General features: G+C 42.3%; 1 protein-coding gene across 3 annotated transcripts in view; it reads left to right on the forward strand.

Annotated features, from left to right (window-relative positions):
• Positions 1-268: 268 nt before the first annotated feature.
• Positions 269-21,785, forward strand: part of TTC17 (tetratricopeptide repeat domain 17) — a 146,344-nt gene continuing 124,827 nt past the window's right edge. For all 3 annotated transcript variants that reach the window (XM_011963261.1, XM_011963262.1, XM_011963263.1), the window contains exon 1: positions 269-491. In XM_011963261.1, coding sequence (XP_011818651.1) covers positions 333-491 — 159 coding nt within the window. In that variant the 5' untranslated portion in view covers positions 269-332. The remainder of the gene's footprint in view (positions 492-21,785) is intronic.

Genomic DNA, 21,785 nt, shown 5'->3' on the forward strand with positions numbered 1-21,785 from the left:
AAAAAACAACAAAACTGACTCCTCTCACTTCTGCTTAAGCTCCACCTAAGCCACTGCTTTTCTCTCCTTCCGGTTCCCACGCTCCGAGATCGAACCACCCACAGAAAAACAATAACTAAAAAGCGGTCTCCATCCCTGAAGCCAAGCTGGATGAAGAGCGGAATGTCGCGCTTCCTGGCGGCCCAAACCCTGGAGGAGGAAACCTGATAGTCAGCGAGCGACGCCTCTCGACTCCTCCTCCTGCTCCTCCTCCAGCGCCGACCTCTCCAAGATGGCAGGCGTCGGAGACTAGCTTCCGCTTCCGGTGTGAGTGGCCCGGCAGGGGGGGCAAGATGGCGGTGGCAGTAGGGGTCCGTGGCCGGTACGAGCTGCCGCCTTGCTCCGGCCCAGGCTGGCTCCTCAGCCTTTCAACCTTGCTGAGTGTGGCGGCACGAGGGGCCTTCGCCACCACGCACTGGGTCGTCACGGAGGACGGGAAGATCCAGCAGCAGGTAGCGGCCGGGGCGTCCCTCTTTGCCCGTGCCCGCCCTCGCCCCGGAGGGATTCCCCTGCTTGGCCCCTGGCTGTTGGGCTCCGCGCGGCCCCGCCCCCAGCCTACCTTCACACTGTGGTGGCACCGCGACCCCGGCCTCCCTGCATTCGGACCAGGCACTTCCCACTCCCCACTTGTCTCCTGGTCCTCGTTTGGCCGCCTGGAAGTTCTCACCCTTCCACCTCGCGGGTCGCGCGCCGCGTGGGGAAGAGTCGCCCGGCTGCGGGGGACGGGCCCTACGGACCGTATTTTGGCTCGGGGTTTAGAAATCACAGATTTCAGGATTCCTGCCTTTGGTGCTTCTCGGGCTCACGCGTCACCGGCCCTCCCCGAGGAAATAGAAAGCAGGTGGCAGCGCCAGGGTGTGCGCGAGTCCCAGGGTGTGTGACAGCTTCTGCACCCCTAGCCTGTGGACCATTCATGCTGCTCCCCTAGTCTCGTCTACCACATGGTGGATTTCGTTTCTGGCTGTGTTGGTTTCAGCTTGTACCGTTACTTAGGTCAGCAGTGGCTCATTAGAAACAATATAGAAACACTCCCCTTCCGAAGGAATGCTTGAAGATGCCGCTGGTGGCGTTGCCTGCATCTTTTCAGCTGTTACTGCCCTCGTTTCCCGGTGTACTTTGCTTTGTTTCTTTACCTAGTTCCTGTGACCCAGCCTCGCATGGAGGATATACGATTTCCTGGATTCTTGTATGCCTGAACTAATTCCTCAGAGGCGAGACTGCTTTTCTTATATAACTTTATGGTTGCCTGCATTTTGTAAATGTTGGTGATGCCTAAGGAGTGTGTACGTGTGTGTTCCGCCACAGAATCTTGGTAAACTTACTGACTTCGAACACTGGAGAACAATCTTGAAGTGTCTAGCAAACATATAGAAAGTGAAGTGTGTGCCCCACGCAATTTAGCCCACAGATCTAAAACGTTTTAACTAGTGTGGTGGGAAATTACTGGTCCTTTGGGTTGTGTGTAATGAGTCATGATAGGAGCACATTGCAACGTTTAAGGTGAGGTTTACCTTTAGATTTGCCGTGTAATGTAATGGCAAATTCTATCTCAAATATAATAAGTAAATTAAATATAATTAAAAATCCGCCTAGGTATTCATGAGTGTTTTTCAGCATATCTGAGAAAAGACCGTCTTCCTATTGGGTAACATTTTCTATGTGACATACATAAAGAACAGTTTCCTTTTCATTGCCGTACTAGCTGAGAGTTTGAATATATGTGTATGTGTTTCAGAAACCCAAGAAAACACTGTAAGTCCATACGTGAGTGCTGGTTGCTTCCACCCTTCTTTGTTTCCTGATTGTGGTTTTCCCTGAGGTCTTGATGAAGGGAGAGGTGGAATTAAGTCACTCCTGCTGCAATTTGGGGAGCCTTTCTCCTGTTGGCTCTTCTGCAATATTGTTTTTGGCCACAGCTATTTATACTCTATGACATTGACTTCTCCTTCCCATTTTGGTGTCCTACCACCCAGCTGAAAAAGTAGCCCATCTAAAAGTGAAAGCTGGTGGCAATGTTTTATGTATATGCTTAACATTGCAATGGGAAAGTAGAGTCTTTTTTTTTTTTTTTAACAAATTCCTTCTTTTTGCACTTTGGATACATATGTATTAATGGGCGAAAGCAGGGGTTACTGGAAACTTGCCTCAGAGAAGAGGGGGAGATCTGAAGAATCTTTTGGATCTCTGCCAAGTCACTCCTGCACTCAGTAATTAGGCTTAAATTTTAAAAAGTAAGATTTCTTTATTACATGACTTTTTAAGTGATCCTTTTCATTGAATTTTCCAATTATTTGCTATACGTAACATTTACAGTGTTATGTTCAGGCAACCGCAATATTTTATGCCAGAAGAAATAAGGTTGGTGTCTACAGTGTAACAATAAGAGACCAGGGGAGGAAAGTTGGATTTAATCTGAAGAAAAGGTGCCACATCTAAATAAAGTAAAGGAGTTGGGTGCTGTGGTGAGCTGCTGAGTTCCACTCTGATAGCTGATTGTGCATGACCCATGCTTCCCTTCCTGGCAATAATTTGTATGTAGGTAGAATCCAAACTCTCAATTTAGGTCGTGATTAATTATCACATTTGGGTATACTGTACTTAAGGACTTGAAATATCCTTTTAGTATATGAAATCCATATATATTGCAGATTTATTTGTACATTTAAAAACATAATTAAAAGCTTAGTATATACAGATGCTTCTCAGCTTATGAAGGGGTTATGTGCTGATGAACCCCTTGTGAGTCAAAAATACTGTAAGTCAAAAATGCATTTAATTCATCTAGCAAGCATTGTAGCTTAGCCTAACCTACCTTAAACTGCTCACAACACTTACATTAGCCAAAATTTGGGCAAAATCATCTAACAGCCTCTTTTACAATAAAGTGTCAAAATACCTCATGTAATTCATGAATACTTCACTGAAAGTGAAAAACAGAATGGTTGTATGGACAGTCAGTACAGTTGCTACCAAGTGAGTATCACTTTTGCAACATTGTAAAGTCAAGAAATTGTAAGTTGAACCATGGAAAGGTGGGGACCATCTGTCTCCTTTGTCCTAACTGACATACCAAATTCTTGCTACTTATTCTTGGTTACAATATTTGAATGAAAGCAAAAGTGTGATTTCAGTTTTAAAGTGACCTACTACCAGGGAAAGGGCTAAGGGCTAACTGGATTAACAGCTTTTAGAAAATTAGAGTGGTACATACCTTTTGAGAACCTTTGATATTAAACCTATCCAAAGTAGATACATGGGTCATTGTTTTCCACAGTGATCATAAAGAAATACTTATGACTTAAAAATCTGAATTGCCCAAAATACAGATTTAAACGAACAATTTCCGTCATTATAACTTTCTTTTCTTTTTGAGACGGAGTTTCGCTCTTGTTGCCCAGGCTGGGGTGCAATGGTGCGATCTCGGCTCACTGCAACCTCCGCCTCGCAGGTTCAAGCAGTTATCCTGCGTCAGCCTCCCGAGTAGCTGGGATTACAGGCGCGTGCCACCACGTCCGGCTAATTTGTGTGTGTGTGTATTTTTAGTAGAGACAGAGTTTCACCATACTGGACAGGCTGGTCTTGAACTCCTAACCTTGTGATCTGCCCGCCTCTGCCTCCCAAAGTGCTGGGATTACAGGTGTGAGCCACTGTGCCCGGCCATTACAACTTTTTAAGCACAGCAAGGAGTCTTTACCAGGAGAGATGAAAATTCATTTGATTTTTTATATTTCAAGGTTTAGCAGACAATAAAGATAGGCACCCACCAGTTACATACTGCAGACTTGTCAACATGCATATGTATTGGAAATGGTACATCCTTTGGTGGGTTTAAAGGGGGCTTAAGTAAGAGCCAGGAGCATACATTCCTGCAGGCAACCTCTTCACAATCAGAGCTGGGGCTGCTGGCTGGTGTCCATTACTTGGCATGGCGGTTAAAGGAATTATTTCTTTCTCTTTTAGAGATGGGGGTCTTTATTGCCCGGGCTGAAGTGCATGGTTATTCCCATGCATTGCAGCCTCAATTGATCTTCCCACCTCAGCCTCCTGAGTAGCGGGGACTACAGGCTTGTGCTACCATGCCTAGCAAGTTGTTGCATTTCACAATCCTTGCCTCAGCTAGGAAGCATACCTTCCCCAATTTTTAGGTTATGTTTACTGAGCTACCACTGAATTCCCAAATACGGTCCAGGGAATCCTGGAGCTGGAACGTGGGGAGAACATTCCAGTCACTAAGCTCCTTTGCCACTGGTGTCAGGGGAAAGAGAAACCCCCTCTTCTCCTCTTTGGCTCTGTGCTGTTTTCCTAGCTTTGGGCTTTGACATACCTCTGATGCCCTAGTCTCTGTCGCTGGTACCTGGAACCTAGTAAGGCCATCTCACTTTATTTAAGCAAGGGTCCTTAACTTGGACCCCATGGACTTAAGAAGTGAGCTGTTATAATCTAGTTACTGAAAGGATCACTAGCGTCATCAGGCCAGTGGATCTTTTGGTTGACTTTGTGAAAAATAGGTTTCAGGATAAATTTTGTGTTGTTTCATTTTGATGTTGTTTTTGCTTAATCACTAGTTTGGCAATATCTACTTTCTATTTTCTATTTTTTATCAAGTGTCTGGCAATTTACTTGCATCAAAGGTTAAACTTTTGTGAATTTGCCTAAGAGCCTAATCACTCTATAGCACATCATTTCGTTGAAAAAAAATGTATGTTCCATGTTCTAGGTAGCAGCTAACAGAGAAACTCTTGAAATGTTACCAGTTTGTTAGCTGTAGCCTTATTGAATCAAGAAGTTGTATTGCTAGCACTGAGTTCTCTGCCTCTGGATATTCTTTTTCTTCATAAGTGGAGGGCTAAAAATTTAAGTAAATAAAGAGTATCATCTGTATCAACTGTCTTATACATTTGAATATTTGTATTCTTTGTCACCATTTCCCTCTTCTCCAATCTTACTTAGAACTGTAGACTTTCAGATTTGGAAAACATTCTTAAAGATTATATAGTACAAATCCTAAGAGAGAAAGTCACTCAAAGTCATGTAACTAATGTGTGGCATTTGGTAGCAATAGTAAGTAAAAATGGATTAGTCTGCAGTAGCATGCAGGTGAGCACTTTGTACTCAGTAAGTTTCAAGTACATTTTTTCCTCTCATAATACCTACAAATGAAGGACTACAAAGAAACATAAAAGCAAAAATGGAAAGAATGAAGTAAAGATATCTTCTTTTCCAGTTTGCTTTATCTCCATAGAATGTTTTGTGATAATGTAAGATTCAGGGTAAGTGGGTGTGAAAGGGTCCTAAATAAGTGTATGTTCATTTGGCATTTACTTAATCATTTTGCCTTTCAGTCAGGCCAACATCTTCAGAGTACAGATCCTCTTTTTTTTTTTTTTTTGAGAGAGACAGAGTCTGACTTTATCACGCAGGCTGGAGTGCAATGGTGTGATTCCGGCTCACTGCAACTTCGGCCTCCTGGGTTTAAGCGATTCTCTTGCCTCAGCCTCCCAAATATCTGGGACTACAGGTGCGCACCACCACACCTGGCTAATTTTTGTATTTTTAGTAGGGACAGGGTTTCTTGTCAGCCAGGCTGGTCTCAAACTTCAGGCTTCAAGCAATCCTCCTACCTTGGCCTCCCAAAGTGCAGGGATTATAGGTGCGAGCCATTGTGCCCAGCCATTAATAGCTTGTAAGTGAAGGCCTGGTTTAATTTTGGTCTGATGTTAAGTAATTTGGTTAATCTGGGAGAGAGCATCCATATGGCACTGTGAAGCTTACAGCTTTATTTCTGCGCTTTTCAAAAGTAACTCATCTTTTTTTGTCATAGAAGACTTTCTATGTTTATACACTTCCAGAATTTAGTTACACCTGGACAGCTCATGGTGGTTATTCACTAATTTGCTAGGCATCTGGCAAACCTTGGCAGTTTGTCCAAGACCTTCGCTTCAAAGTGATTCTCATTCAGTCCATTTTTTCAGATATCGTCCACTATTATTTTTCGTCTTATAAATTACCCAGATTCGGACTTTGTTTATACTGTAGGGCAGTGAAAGGAGCTTGGAAATATACAGAGATAAATTAGAACATTAAATAATTTTCCTAGTTACTTTTTCAATTTTTCAATTTTATTTTTTATTTATTTATTTATTTATTTATTTATTTGAGACAGAGTTTTGCTCTTGTTGCCCAGGCTGGAGTACAATGGCATGATCTCGGCTCCCCTCAACCTCTGCCTCCTGGGTTCAAGTGATTCTCCTGCCTCAGCCTCCTGAGTAACTGGGATTATAGGCATGCGCCCCCATGCCCGGCTAATTTTGTATTTTTAGTAGAGATGGGGTTTCTTCTGGTCAGGCTGGTCTCAAACTCCTGACCTCAGGTGATCCGCCTGCCTCAGCCTCCCAAAGTGCTGGGATTACAGGCATGAGCCACCGCACCCCGCCATAATGTTTTTTATTTTTTAAAGCTAGAGTGCAGTGGCACCATCATAGCTCACCGTGACCTTGAACTCCTGGGCTCAAGTGATCTTCCCACCACAGCCTCCCTAGTACCTGGAACTACAAGTGCATACCACCACACCTGGCTAGTTTTTTTATTTTTTATTTTTTATTTTTTGTAGAGATGGAGGTATATCATGTTGCTCAGGCTAGAGTTCAGTGGCATGATGATGGCTCATTGTAACCTTGAACTCCTGGGCTCAAGTGATCCTCCCGCCTCAGCCTCCCATGTAGCTGGGACTACGGGCATGTGCCACCACACCCAGCTAATTTTTGTATTTTTTTGAAGAGACAAGGTTTCACCGTGTCACCCAGGCTGATCTTGATCTCCTGAGCTGAAGCAATCACCTGCCTTGGCCTCCCAAAGTACTGGGATTACGGGCGTAAGCCACCACGCCTGGCCAGCTCATCTCCTTCTCAACTTTGTTGTTTTTGTTTTTTTGCCCTTGCTCTTTTTCATACTCACCCTCTAAATCAGTAGGTCTCAGACTTTACCTTGCACAGAAATAATTGGGGAGTTGGGAGTTGCTTGCTTAAAATGCGGATTTCCAAGACACCCAGTGTATCTGATTCAGTAGGTTGGTGGTAAAGCCAGGGATTCTACGTTTTTATCAGACTCCTTAGGATAGTATAATGCAGGTAGACCACACATCAGTCTAAGAAATTTAGTTTTAGAATTCCACCTTCTGTTCCAGTTTTTTTAAACTCTCTGCATACACCTGAGCACCCTCATCTTGTCTCAGGACATCAGTTACCATATATATGCTGAGAGGATCTGCATTCCTTTTGTAATGTATTTTTTTTCCTCCAGAGTTGTAGATTTAAGACCTTTTTTTTTTTTCTGAATTGGAGTCTCGCTCTGTCGCCAGGCTGTAGTGCAGTGGTGTAATCTCGGCTCACTGCAACCTCCGCCTCCCGGGTTCAAACAATTCTTCTGCCTCAGCCTCCTGAGTAGCTGGTACTACAACCACATGCCACCTTGCCCGGCTAATTTTTGTATTTTTAGTAGAGATGTGGTTTCACTGTATTGGCCAGGATGGTCTCAAACTCCTGACCTGGTGATCTACCAGCCTTGACCTCCCAAAGTGTTGGGATTACAGGCATGAGCCACCACACCCAGCCTATAACTTTTAATTCCATGTGAATGTCTCCTGAGTACTTCAAGCTAAAATGACCAAGTTGAAACTCATTTTTACCCCTAAATTGCATCAAACCGTATTATTGCTAATGTAATGAAAGATACTACCAACCACTGTTGATATGGTTTGACTGTGTCCCCACCCAAATCTCCTCCACCATAATTGTGAGGCTTCCCCAGCCACGTGGACCTGTGAGTTCTCCATTAAACCTCTTTCCTTTGTAAATTGCCCAGTCTCGGGCATGTCTTTATCAACAGCATGAAAACAGACTAATACAACTAACTACCTTTGTGTTCATGTCAGAAATCTAGTTGTCTTTAGCATGAAAACAGACTAATACAACTAACTACCTATGTGTTCATGTCAGAAATCTAGTTGTCTTTAATTCCTTTGTCTCCCTTAGCCCTTACCAAGATCTTTGTTTTACTAATTATATTTTACTTTTTCCCATAGCTACTATCATTACTCTAATTCAGGCCACCTTATTATTGCCACAGCTTCCTGTTCTCGTCCTTTGTTTTATGTAATTAAAAATTTTGAAACCATCCTGGGCAACATGGTAAAACCCCATCCCTACTAAAATACCAAAATATTAGCCGGGCATGGTGGTATGCACCTGTAATCCAAGCTACTTGGGAGTCTGAGGCAGAAGAATCGCTTGAGACCAGGAGGTGGAGGTTCTGGTGACCCAAGATCATGCCACTGTACTCCAGCTTGCGTGACAGAGTGAGACTCTGCCTCAAAAAAAAAAAAATTGAATTCAGAAATAATGCATGACATTGTAAAAATAAACATGCACCATGGCAGCATGGGAGTATTTAAAGTAATAAAGTGAAATCCCTCCACCTCTGTGCACTCTCACTCCCCAGAGATAGTTTGGTGCATATCCCAGGATATGGTCCAGCCTCTTTATATTGACAAGGTTTTAGTTGGGGAAGGGAGACAGATTCTTGAACATATCTTACGTGACCTGGCCCTTCCTCTCTAGCCTTATCTCTGGTCATCCTTGAATACCCCACCCTCACCCTAGAATAACACACACAGCCATACTGACTTAGCTTTTGTGAGCGTCCCCAAATATGCCGTGTTCTCACTTCTTCTGGTCCTTTGCACATGCTGTTCTTCCCCCAACACTCGAGTCTAGCTGAGTCATACTCATCATAATATAAACATCATTTTCTCAGTGAAGCTTCTGGGATGCCCAAATTTGAGTAATCTGTTCTATGTGCTTCCATAGCATTCCTGAATTCCTTTATGAAAGCATCTACCATACTATGTTGGGCTTGCCTACTTAGGTAAATGCCACACTAGACATTTCTCAATGAATCCTTATAATATTCAGTAATATGTTAGTCATCTGGGGACTAAGCCTAATAAAGGAAGCCTCAGACTTCCATGTCTGTAAAACTTTGACTAACGCATTAGTGAATCAGCCCTTAGGCCCTCAGAAAAGGTGCACAGTAGATGAGAAGAGTCATAATTTCAGAGATCATTCCTGCTTATCTACTGTAGTCATGCTGCGTTATGCAAGGGGAAATCATCCTCGCTGTCTTTGTAGTGGTTTAGATATATCTAAAAGGTCAGCTTTAATGCGCAGGCATCAAAAAGCAACATGTACGGGGCAACAAGAGACAAGAAAAAAAAAAAGCAGGAGAAAAGAATCAGAAAAAACAGAGGCGAGATAGATGAGAAATGGCAGCTGCACTGTTGAGGAGGGATTAGAACCAGCTGTGGGGTTCAGCAGTTGTTGCAGTTGAGAAGCCACACTGGTGAAAGTAAACAGAAGGCGCTCTGATAGTGAAGAATAAATAAGAGGGCTCACAAGTTGCTCTCTTCACAAATTAGAACAACTTTGCTTTCCAAAATGTTAAGGAGCAGGGTGTAAGGTAAAACTTGCATCTCAGCTGTACTCCTTGATAGCAGAAGTGAAAACAAGGGGAATGTCTGTGTGTGTATGTGTGGCTCTTTTACAGACAGACACCCCAAAAGAGTTAACTGTGCTCATGGAGTCTCCTCTCTCATCCTTTTCTTTTTTTTTTTGAGACAGAGTCTCGCTCTGTTGCCCGGGCTGGAGTGCTGTGGCCGGATCTCAGCTCACTGCAAGCTCTGCCTCCCGGGTTTATGCCATTCTCCTGCCTCAGCCTCTTGAGTAGCTGGGACTACAGGCGCCCGCCACCTCGCCCGGCTAGTTTTTTGTATTTTTTAGTAGAGACAGGGTTTTACCATTTTAGCCAGGATGGTCTCGATCTCCTGACCTCGTGATCCGCCCGTCTCGGCCTCCCAAAGTGCTGGGATTACAGGCTTGAGCCACCGCGCCCGGCCATCCTTTTCTTTTAAGCCCCCTCCGATTCATCCTTCATCCCTACAACTCTTGTCAAGATACCCGGAGCCTATGCTCATTTCTCACTAATCTTGAGTTCTTAGCAGCCCAGCATTTGTCTTCATATCTTACTCAGCTATTTTCTTACATGCTTACCTAAAAGAGTGGCTGACACATAGTATACACTGAGGAAATACTGAATAAGGGGGAGAGAATGTGTGCAACCAGCAACTTTTTACACCTGTAATAGCTCTTACATACATTAGCATACAGAAGAGCCACCACACATTCCTGGTTTTTCTTCTCAGTCCCTTGCCCTGACTTCTGATTCTCTTCTTCTGAATTTGCCTTTTCTTGATGAGTCTTAGATGTTGGTGTGCCCCTTTTCTTCCCTCTGTACGTATGTTCACCAGGTGATCTTATGAAGTCTCGGGGCCTAAAATACCTTTTATATTCTAAAGACTCTTCAAATCTTATGTGCAGTTTCAACTTCTCCCTGAACTTCAGACTCATATATCCAGCTGCCTACTGAACATCACCATTTAGCTGTCAGCACAAATACATCATGTCCTAAACTAAACTCTTGATTTTCTACCCCACCACACCTGATCTTCCCCCATTCACAAAATTGCCCAGGTCCAAAATTTTGGTATCTTCTTGACTCTTTCTCTCATATCTCATACCCAACGTAGCAATAACTTGTCAGTCCTACTTCCAGAATGTTTCCTGAATCCAGCCATGTCTTTCCACCTGCATTTCTGTAACTCCAGTCAATACTGTCTTCATCTCTTTACAGAATCTATGCAGTGGCTTCCTACCTGGTCTCCTTGCTTCTACTTTTGTCCCCTAGATCTGTTATCTCCAGAGCGGCCAAAGTAATCTCTTAGAAAGCACAGCTGATCGTGTCACTCCCTTTGGGATAGAAGGGAAACAAAGAACACCAGAAAATCTTCGGTAGTTTTCCATCATACTTAGATTAAGATCTGGAGTTTTCCTTATGGCCTACTAGGTCCTGTAAGGTCTAGAACCTGGCCCCTGTCTACTCCTCCAGCCTCATACACCACTCTCCTCCTCGTATGGTGTGGTGTGCTCTGCCTCAGCCATACCAGCCCTTGGGATGTTCTTCAAACCAACAAGCTTGATTCTGCCTTTGGACCTTTGTCCTTGCTTCTTCCTCTGCAGATGGCATCATGGCTCAGCCTGTCTCTCCTTGCAGGTCTCTCTTCACATGTCATCTCTTCTGACTACTTTTATCTAAAACAGCATCTATTTGAGCTGGGCGCGGTGGCTCACGCCTGCAATCCCAGCACTTTGGGAGACCGAGGTGGGCTGATCACGAGGTCAGGAGATCGAGACCATCTGGCTAACATCGTGAAACCCTGTCTCTACTAAAAATACTAAAAATTAGCAGGGTGTGGTGATGGGCGCCTGTAGTCCCAGCTACTCGGGAGGCTGAGCTTGCAGTGAGCTGAGATTGTGCCACTGCACTCCAGCCTGGGTGACAGAGCAAGACTCTGTCTCAAAAATAAAATGAAAAATAAAACAGCATCTATTTCTACTATTCTGTATTCTTACTGTGCCTTATTTTCCTTTTTTTTTTTTTTGAGATGGAGTTTCACTCTGTTGCCCAGGCTGGAGTGCAATGGTGCAGTCTCGGCTCTCTCCAACCACCATCCCCTGGGTTCAGATGATGCTCCTGCCCCAGCCTCCCAAGTAACTGGGATTACAGGTGCCCGCCACCATGTCTGGCTAATTTTTTGTATTTAGTAGAGACGGGGTTTCACCATGTTGGCCAGGCTGGTCTTGAACTCCTTACTGCAGGTGATCCACCCTCCTTGGCCTCCCAAAGTGCTGGGATTACAGGCGTGAGCCACCATGCCCAGCCCACTGTGCCTTATTTTTCTTCATAGCACTTATTGCTGGCACTGTATTATATGTATTGCCTGTCTTTCGACAAGAACATAAGCTCTGTGAAGGCAAAACCTTTGTTCAGTGAAGCAACCCCAGTGCCTAAAACTGTGGCTGATGTATGGTTTACACTCAGGAAATACTGAGAAAGAATGTGTACAAGCAAGGAGTTATTTACACCTGTAATAGCTAATGTAAATACAGAAGGGCCGCCATTATTTTAGTAGTCTGGAGCAGGGACAGTGCATTTGCTTTAAAGGTGACAAGCCAGTTTATTCCTTCTCTCTCTTACAAATAAAAGTCCTAGGCAACCTAAGTCTTCTCTAAGAATACTCTGAACCAGAGATGTAAAATGGTGCCTTAGATCATGGCTGGAGTGCAGTGGTCCAAGATCATCTACTTTCTTGTTGGTTATTTGGAGATATTATCTCTCCAACATGTCTTTTATCTGTCTCTCTTATGCTTACATTTTCCATATTCACTTCAGGTATTTTATTGTTTATTTTATTGGGTTTTTTGTTTGTTTGTTTGTTTTTTAACAGAGTCTCGCACTGTCGCCCATGTTGGAGTGCAGTGGCGCAATCTCGGCTAACTGCAACCTCCATCTCCCGGGTGCAAGTAATTCTCCTGCCTCAGCCTCCCAAGTAGCTGGGATTACAGGTGCCTGCCACCATGCCCAGCTAATTTTTGCATTTTTAGTAGAGATAGGGTTTCACTAGGATGGCCAGGATGGTCTTGAACTCCTGCCCGCCTTGGCCTCCCAAAGTGCTGGGATTATAGGCATGAGCCACCACGCTCACTGCAACTTCAGCCTCCCAGGCTTAAGCGATTCTCCCACCTCAGCCTCCCAAGTAGCTGAGACTACACGTACTTGCTACCACGTCTGGCTAATTTTTATATTTTTTTGTAGAGACGGGGTTTTGTAATGTTGCCCAGGCTGGTCTTAAACTTATGGGCTCAAACAGTCAGCCCTCCTCAGCCTCCCAAAGTGCTATGATTACAGGCATGAGCCACCATGCCCTGCCCACTTCAGGTTTTTTGTTTTCTTTTTTTCAGACAGTCTTGCTCTGTCTCCTAGGCTGGAGTGTAGTGGTATAGTCATAGCTCACTGCAGCCTTGAACTCTTGGACTCAAACAATCCTCCCACCTCAGCCTCCCAAGTAGTTGAGACTACAGGTGTTCACTCCCAGGCCTGGCTAATTTATTTTTTGTGTGTGTGGAGATGGGGTTTCACTATGTTACCCAGGCTGATCTGGAACCCCCGGGCACAAGTGATCCTCCTACTTTGGCTTTCTAAAGTGCTGAGATTACAGGGGTGAACCACTATGCCTGGCAGCACTTATTTTATTTTATTGTGTTTGTTTATTTATTTATTTTTCGAGACGGAGTTTTGCTCTGTCGCCCAGGCTGGAGTGCAATGGCATGATCTGGGCTCACTGCAGTCTCCACCTCCCAGATTCAAGCAATTCTCCTGCCTCAGCCTCCCAAATAGCTGGGATTACAGGCGTGCACCACCATGCCCGGCTAATTTTTGTATTTTTGTAGAGATGGGGTTTCACCATGTTGGCCAGGCTGGTCTTGAACTCCTGACCTCAAGTGATCCGCCCTCCTTGGCCTCCCAAAGTGCTGGGATTACAGGCATGAGCCACTGTGCCTGTCCCTCATGACTAACTTTTAGTTACTTAATAACAAGACTTAGACATCTGTCAATGTCAAAAATAAAAAGCTACCTCCTCTTTTCTTAAGACTGTTTAGTGTTCTGTTGAATGGATATTCTGTAATGTATTTAATCAGCGCCCTAGTGACAGACATTTAGATTGTTTCTAGGTGTTTTCTATCATATACAATACTGTAGTAAGTGAAGGTGCTCATTTGTATATCTTTGCATGTTTCTATGCTTGTATCTGTAAGATGAATTCTTAGAAATGGAATTATCTGGGGTGGGGTGCGGTGGCTCATGCCTGTAGTCCCAGCACTTTGGGAGGCCGAGGTGGGCGAATCATGACATCAGGAGATCGAGACCATCCTGGCTAACATGGTGAAACCTCATCTCTACTAAAAATGTAAAAAATTACCGGACGTGGTGGCAGGTGCCTGTAGTTCCAGCTACTCGGGAGGCTGAGGCAGGAGAATGGCATGAACCCAGGAGGCGGAGCTTACATTGAGCCGAGATCGCGCTGCTGCACTCCAGCCTAGGTGACACAGCGAGACTCCGTCTCCAAAAAAAACGAAATGGAATTATCTGGTTCAAATAATGCATTATATTTTATTTTCTTAGATAATGCCAAAATTGTCCTAAAAGACTGCATCAGTAGTGTTTGAAAATGCTCAACAGTATTTGGGATATGTAAAACCTTTGTTTATAATTTGATTCTAATGAAAGACTACTTATTCCTTCCATTGCCCATAGCTTAGCAGTGTTGTGGCTATCGGTAGACGTATGAACAAAAAGGAACCTTCGGTTTGGTTTTGTTGCCTTCATAGACAAATTAAACCTTTGTTATTAATGCGTGTTTCACACTTGTTGGGATGGGATTGCAGTAAAATAAATTAGTTATGCTGATATCTTCCCCCAACATTTGATACTACTATTTTGATGCATAATCAAGTTTAACTATACTTGATTGTCTCTTTTTTGTAGAGCAGTGATTTCCAGCACGAAATATCAAAGTAATTCCCTGGCTATTGAGTTTACCATCAGCTGAGTAATGATCTAGCTAATAAGGTTCAATTTCTGGCACTAGTTTTAGTGTCCCCTTTCAAATATTTGACTAACCTATCTGACTAATAATTTTTAGGCTCATGCTCACTTTCTTCATGTCTAGTATTATGTCTGGCACTTAGTGGGTGCATATATTGGTGGGTGCATCCTATTGCTGCTATTAAAAATTACCACAAACTTATTGGTTTAAAACAACACTAATTTATAATCTTACAGTTATGTAGGTTAGAAGTCCAACCCACGTCTCACTGGGCTAAAATCAAGGAGACAGCAGTGCTGCATACGTTTCTGGAGGCTGTAGGGGCGAGTCCATTGTCTTACTTTATACAGCTGCCAGAGGCTGCTCACATTTTTTGGCTCTTGGCCCCCTTTTGCTGAATCTTCAGAGATAGCTGTGTTGCAGTCCTTTGACCATTCTGTCTTAGTCGCATCCCTCTCTTTGACTGCCCCATTCCACTTTTAAGTTCCTTGTGATTAGATTAGAGCCTCCTTATAATCCAGGTGATACTATTTTAATTAAGGTAATCTGATTAGCAACCTTAGTCTGATTAACACCTGAATTCCCTTTTGCCATATAACGTAATATATTCAAAGGTTGCAGGGATTAAGACATGGGCCATCATTCTGCCTACCACTGTGCTCGATAAATATTTGCTGCTGGAATTTGAGTCCCTTCTGAGTTACATATAAAACAGCTCTATCAACAAAACTACATTGTGTCTGTGTTTATAAGAATATAGTCAAGTATGCAAAGGAGAAAACCCATGACTGTTGTGTCTTGATCCAGCTTTTCACTTACCTTCCTTTTATAGTTGCAAATGTTCTACTTCATTAATTATGTTATTTGTATGTGTCCTGGTGACATGAATTAGAAAATGTGGACTGGTAGCACTGTTGTAAGAAGTTATTCATTTTTGGTTCATGTTGAAAATGGTTACTAACTTGCTTACCAATTAGGAGAATGGTGATTGTTTACAGACCTGAATATTCTCATAAAATGGACTGCAACACTGTAGATGTTCAAATATAGATAAGTGCAATACACATGTCCCATACCTGGGTTATTTTATGTAAATTTGCACCTGTAAAGATACATTTGTGTATTTCAGGAACTGAAAATGAGAAGGTAAAATCCAGTTGAGGGTAAAACTTTAGAAAACAGGGATATAAGGCCATGGAAATTCAGATGATAGTCAAGATTTAGCATTTTCATTCATTTAAAATTTATTTTTTACTTTGATGACTTGATATCCTATAAGATTAAAATTGGTTTCTAATTGCTTTTGTTTTTTGGTGTTTTTTTGGTTTTTTTGAGACAGAGCCTCACTTTGTCACCCAGGCTGGAGTACAGCGGTGCAATATCGGTTCACTGCAACCTCTGCCTCCCAGGTTCAAGCGATTCTCCTGCTTCAGCCTCCCGAGTAGCTGGGACTACAAGCACACGCCACCACGCCCGGCTAATTGTTGTATTTTTAGTGGAGACGGGGTTTCACCATGTTGGCCAGGCTGGTCTCAAACTCCTGACCTCAGGAGTTCTCCCGCCTTGGCCTCCCAAAGTGCTGGGATTACAGGCTTGAGCCACCATACCTGGCCTCTGATTTTTCAAAAATACTGTATAAGTACTCTAGCTTCAGAAAGTCCTAATTAAAAATTTATTTCCAAATCTTGGCAGTTCATTATAATAGTTTTCTCAATCTCATACAATGAACTGTTTCTAGTAAAAGATCTGTTTATATTACACATTTGTTTTGACAATTATAGCCAGGAGCTCATGTGTATCTCTCTGAAGAGTGGAAGCTGGGCTACTATTTTGTGAACTTGTACTTCTCTAAACCTCAAAGAAGATGCAAGCCGATGATGGTTAGACTTGAATCCTGAAGAGATAATTCCATGAGAAGTGGAGCAACAGACTTTCTGCCTGCATCGTTCCGTCCCTGTGAAACTCATCTTGCTTGCCACCATAGTAGCCTGGCAGGGATCACATACAGAAGGGTCCCTTAGGCAATCATTTGAAAATAGCTTTGACCTAGATTTGTGATAAGGGTAAAAATCTGAGGTAAGAAAGGTAAGGAGCAAGAAAATACAAAAGATGTTGCATTTTTGAGATGTTCTACCTAGCCCTTTATCTGTGAGAGGAATTTTTTTTTCTATAAATGAATATATGAGGGAAAAAGACAAGATTTTTCCTCAGACCTGAGCTTATAGTTGTCATTACAATTTAAGAAGAAGAAAAAGAAAAAAAAAAAACAATAAAACGTATTACATAGTGTTCTAAAGTTTCAGTGTTAACAAGATGACCTATGGATAGCACATTAGAAAAAATAAGCACTTTACAAATTTAAATAATACATGTTCACTGTAGAAGAAGTCAGAAAGCACAGACAAGAAGAGAATAATCACCTAGAGTCATATCAACTAGAAACCACATTCTTAAAATATGATATATAAACTGTCAGATAGTTAAAGAGAGGCAGCAAGGTTTTGTTTTGTTTTGTTTTGTTTAAGATGGGGTCTCTGTTGTCCAGGCTGGAGTGCAGTGGCACGATCATGGCTCACTGCAGCCTCAAACTCCTCAAGTGGTTCTCCCACATCAGTCCCCCAAGTAGCTAAGACAGGCACATGCCACCACACCCAGCTACTTTTTGAAATTGTTTCGTAGAGTTGGGGTTTTGCTATGTTGTTCGGGGAGGAGGGGAGGTCTTAAACTCCTGATCTCAGGTGGTCTTCCTTCTTTGGCCTCCCAGAGTGCTAAGATTACAGGTGTGAACCATCACAGTCAGGTGAGATTGTTTTATAAGTACACTGTGAATGGAAAAAACATCTCAGTTTCTCCCACTGTTCTCTTACAACATGTTTCTGACACCACCACCAAGCAACCAATCAGTTCTGCAGCTGACACCGGCTAGGTGGCTTCCAGTTCAGTTCTGACACGTCTACCTGGCAGTGGCATCAGATCCTACAGGTTGAGAGTTCAGTCCCACAAGACTCCGCCCACCCCATTCAGTCCCAGCCTCTTCTGACTAACCAGCTTCAAGTTGGGGCCCCCACAGCTGCCTCTTTGAGTTCAGTTAATTTGCCAGAGTGGCTCACAGAACTCAAGGAAGCTTGTTTATATTTACTTGTTTATTATATTAGAAAAGATACAAATGAAGAGCTGTACAGGGCGACATATGGGGCAAAGGGTGTAGAACTTCCATGCCTTCTCCAGGAACTTCCACGTGTTCGGCTCTCTGGAATCTCCTGAACTCAGTCCTTTTGGGGTTTTATGGAGGCTTTATTACATGGGCATGATTGCATAAACCATTGGCCACTGGTGATCAGCTCAACCTTCAGCCCTTCTTGTCTCACCAGAGGTTGAGGGGTGGGGCTGAAAGTCCTAATCATGCCTTAGTCTTTCCAAGGACCTGCCCCCATCCTGAAACTGCCTAGGGGCTACCAGCCGTAAGTCAACTCACTACTATACAAAAAGACAGCACTTTGGAGATTCTAAGGATTTTAGGAGTTGTATGCCAAGAAAAAGTGGGTGGGGTGGAAGTCCAAATATATATTTTATGATATCGCATACACAAAAGAAATACATATGGCCAAGGAAGAAACTAAAATGTATTCATGGCCTGACGCAGCAGCTCACCTGCAGTCCCAGCTACTCCGGAGGCTGAGGTGGGAGGATTGCTTGAGCACAGGCATTCAAGGTTACGGTGAACTATGATCACAACACTCCACTTTAACCTTGGTGACGGAGCAAGACCCTATCTCTTTAAACAAAAAAGAAAAAAAAAGGTATATATATATATATTCACCCTTATTTCTGCATTCCTAAGGATGTGTAGGAACTCGGTCATTGTTAGGGATTTAAGTTGATTCAACTGTTCTGGAGAAAAGCTAGCAAAAACTGTAAATTTTAAAATGCCAAAAAAAAAAGTGCAATTCCTTTAACCTAATAGCTTTCTTTCTATTATAAGAAAGAAATAATCTGATAGCTGTCTAAAAAGGTTTGTGGGTTTGTTTTTTTTTTTTTTTTTTTTTGAGAAGGAGCCACTCTTGTTACCCAGGCTGGAGTGCAGTGGCATGATATCCTTTCACTGCAACCTCCACTTCCTGGGTTCAAGTGATTCTCCTGCCTTAGCCTCCCGAGTAGCTGGAATTACAGGGACCTGCCACCACGCCCAGCTAATTTATTTTTATATTTATTTATTTATGAGATAGAGTTTCACTCTGTTGACCGGGCCGAAGTGCAATGGCATCATCTTAGCTCACTGTGACCTCCACCTCCCGGATTCAAGTGATTCTCCTGCCTCAGCCTCCCAAGTAGCTGGGATTGCAAGCATGTGCCACTACGCCCGGCTAATTTTTATATTTTTAGTAGGGATGGGGTTTCACCATGTTGGTCAGGCTAGTCTTGAATTCCTGACCTTAGGTGATCCACCCACCTCAGCCTGCCAAAGTGCTGAGATTACAGGTGTGAGCCACTGCGTCCAGCCAAATGTTTTAGTATAGGATGTTCATTGTAGTATTGTTAAAAAGGGAGAATAACCAAAAACCTGGATTTTAGTTAGGAACCTGGGAAAATGATATTAACCACTAAAAATATTGACATAGGTCTGTATTTACTGGGAAGTCTGACAAAGTGTAGAGAGGAATAGAGAGAGAAAGGAAATAATATAGTAGATACATGATTATCCTATTTTTGTGAAAATATTTATCTACAAAGCTCTGTGTGTTTGTGTATATATGTAGAAGTTATCCTGACATGATATATATCTCACAGCAGATATCTCTGAAAGTGAAATTTCAAGTAATTTTTATTTTCTCCTTCATATTGTCTATATGGTACTGTGTTTGTTTACAGTAAAATATATTTAGTTTATAATTCTAGAAAAGATTTTGTTAGTATTAAGTAGCTTAAGAATAAAGAGGGCTGATTTTGCCTGTAATAAAATGAACAACCTAACCACTCAGAAATAGCCACTGCTAATTGGAGCCTTGGTTTAATTTGACAAATTGACAGTTTACAAGAAGCTTTTTTTTTTTTTGAGGCAGAGTCTTGCTCTATTGCCCAGGCTGGAGTTCAGTGGCACGATCTCTGCTCACTGCACACCCCGCCTCCCAGGTTCACACCAGTCTCCTGCCTCAGCCTCCCAAGTAGCTGGAACTACAGGCGCCCGCCAGCACGCCTGGCTAATTTTTTGTATTTTTAGTAGAGTTGGGGTTTCACTGTGTTAGCCAGGATGGTCTCGATCTCCTGACCTCATGATCTGCCCTCCTCGGCCTCCCAAAGTGCTGGGATTACAGGCATGAGCCACCGTGCCCGGCCCTGAAAGAAGCTTTTAACTACAGCTTTGGAAAATATTCCTGCCCAGAGTGAGTATGAATTTATATGGGCAAATTGAAAGAGTGATAATTTCATTCATATGAATATCAGACTATTTTGGGGGTATAGGTCTGGCTAGTAAAAATGTGATACTTTTATGGTAATGTTAAATCTTTTATAGAAGTAGGATTTGAAAATTAAAAGGAATTTTAGAAATAATTTGCTTGCGTCCCTTCAGTTTATAGATGAAGAAACAGAAGCCCAGGCAGGGAAGATGATCTGTTTAAATCCACACAGCTAGTCATAGACTGGTCAGATGCATATTTTGTTTCTGATCTCTGGTAGCTTAGCCACTTTACCTTTTTTTCCAAATAGTCATCAGCAAATGATAATGCTTTAGCAGGTAGAGTTGGTATATCTAATAAATGTGGCAGACTATCTAACAGACACTGTCCTCAAACAATCAGCAGTATATTAAATGCCTAACATATACCTGAAAGCAAGTTACATACTGAAGGTAGAAAAAGAAATACATAAAAAATTTTTGTGGGAAAGGACTCCCTATTCAATAAATGGTGCTGGGATGACTGGCTAGCCATATGCAGAAGTATGAAACTATATCCCTACCTTTCACCATATACAGAAATTAACTCAAGATGGATTAAAGACTTAAATGTAAGAAATAAAACTACAAAAATCCTAGCAGAAAACCCAGGAAATGTCATTCTGGACATAGGCCTGGGCAAAGAATTTATGACTAAGACCCCAAAAGTAATTGCAACAAACCAGAAATGGACAGCGGGACCTAATTAAACTGAAAAGCTTCTGCACAGCAAAACATCAACAGAGTAAAACTATAGAATGGGAGAAAATATTCTCAAACTGTGCATCCAACAAAAATCTGATATCCAGAATCTGTAAGGAACTTAATTCAACAAGCAAAAAACAACTCCATTAAAAAATGGGCAGATGACATGAACAAGCACTTCTCAAAAGAAGACATACATGCAGCCAACAAATACGAAAAAATGCTCAACATCACTAATCACTAGAGAAGTGCAAATCAAAACCACAATAAGATACCATCTCACACCAGTCAGAATGACTATTATTAAAAAGACCAAAAAAAAAAAAAAAAAGATGTTGGCAAGGCTATAGAGAAAATGGAAGGCTTATACACAGTTGATGGGAATGTAAATTAGTTCAGCCCCTGTGGAGATTTCTCAAAGAACTTAAAACAGAACTACCATTTGATCCAGCAGTTCCTGTACTGATTATATACCCAAAGAAAAATAAATCTTTCTACCATAAAGACATGTGTACTCCTATGTTCATCACAGTGCTGTTCACAATAACAAAGACATGGAATCAACCTAGGTGCCCATTAACCGTGAACTGAATAAAGAAAATGTGGTACATATACATCATGGAGTACTACGCAGTGGGGAAAAAGAATGAAATTACGTCTTTTGCAATAACATGGATGTAGCTAGAGGCCATTGTCCTAAGCAAATTAATGCATAAACAGAAAAGCAAATACTGCATGTTCTTATAAGTCGGAGCTAAATATTGAGTACTCATGGTCATAAAGATGGGAACAGTAGACGCTGGGGACTACTAGAAGGTGAAGGGTTGAAAAACTGTAAGGTATTATGCTCACTACGTAGGTAGTGGGATCATTTATACGCCAAACGTCAGTGACACAATTTACCCATTTAACATACGTGTACATGTACTCCCCCAAACCTAAAATAAAAGTTGAAAAAAATAGATGCCTATATGTAGCAAAAATTGGTACCTGGATTTTGAATGATTTATATGTATTTAAATTTTTTTTTTTTTTTTTTTTTTTTTGAGA

The sequence above is a fragment of the Colobus angolensis genome, unplaced genomic scaffold (genome assembly GCF_000951035.1).
Source record: "Colobus angolensis palliatus isolate OR3802 unplaced genomic scaffold, Cang.pa_1.0 Scaffold61, whole genome shotgun sequence".
NCBI lineage: Eukaryota > Metazoa > Chordata > Mammalia > Primates > Cercopithecidae > Colobus > Colobus angolensis.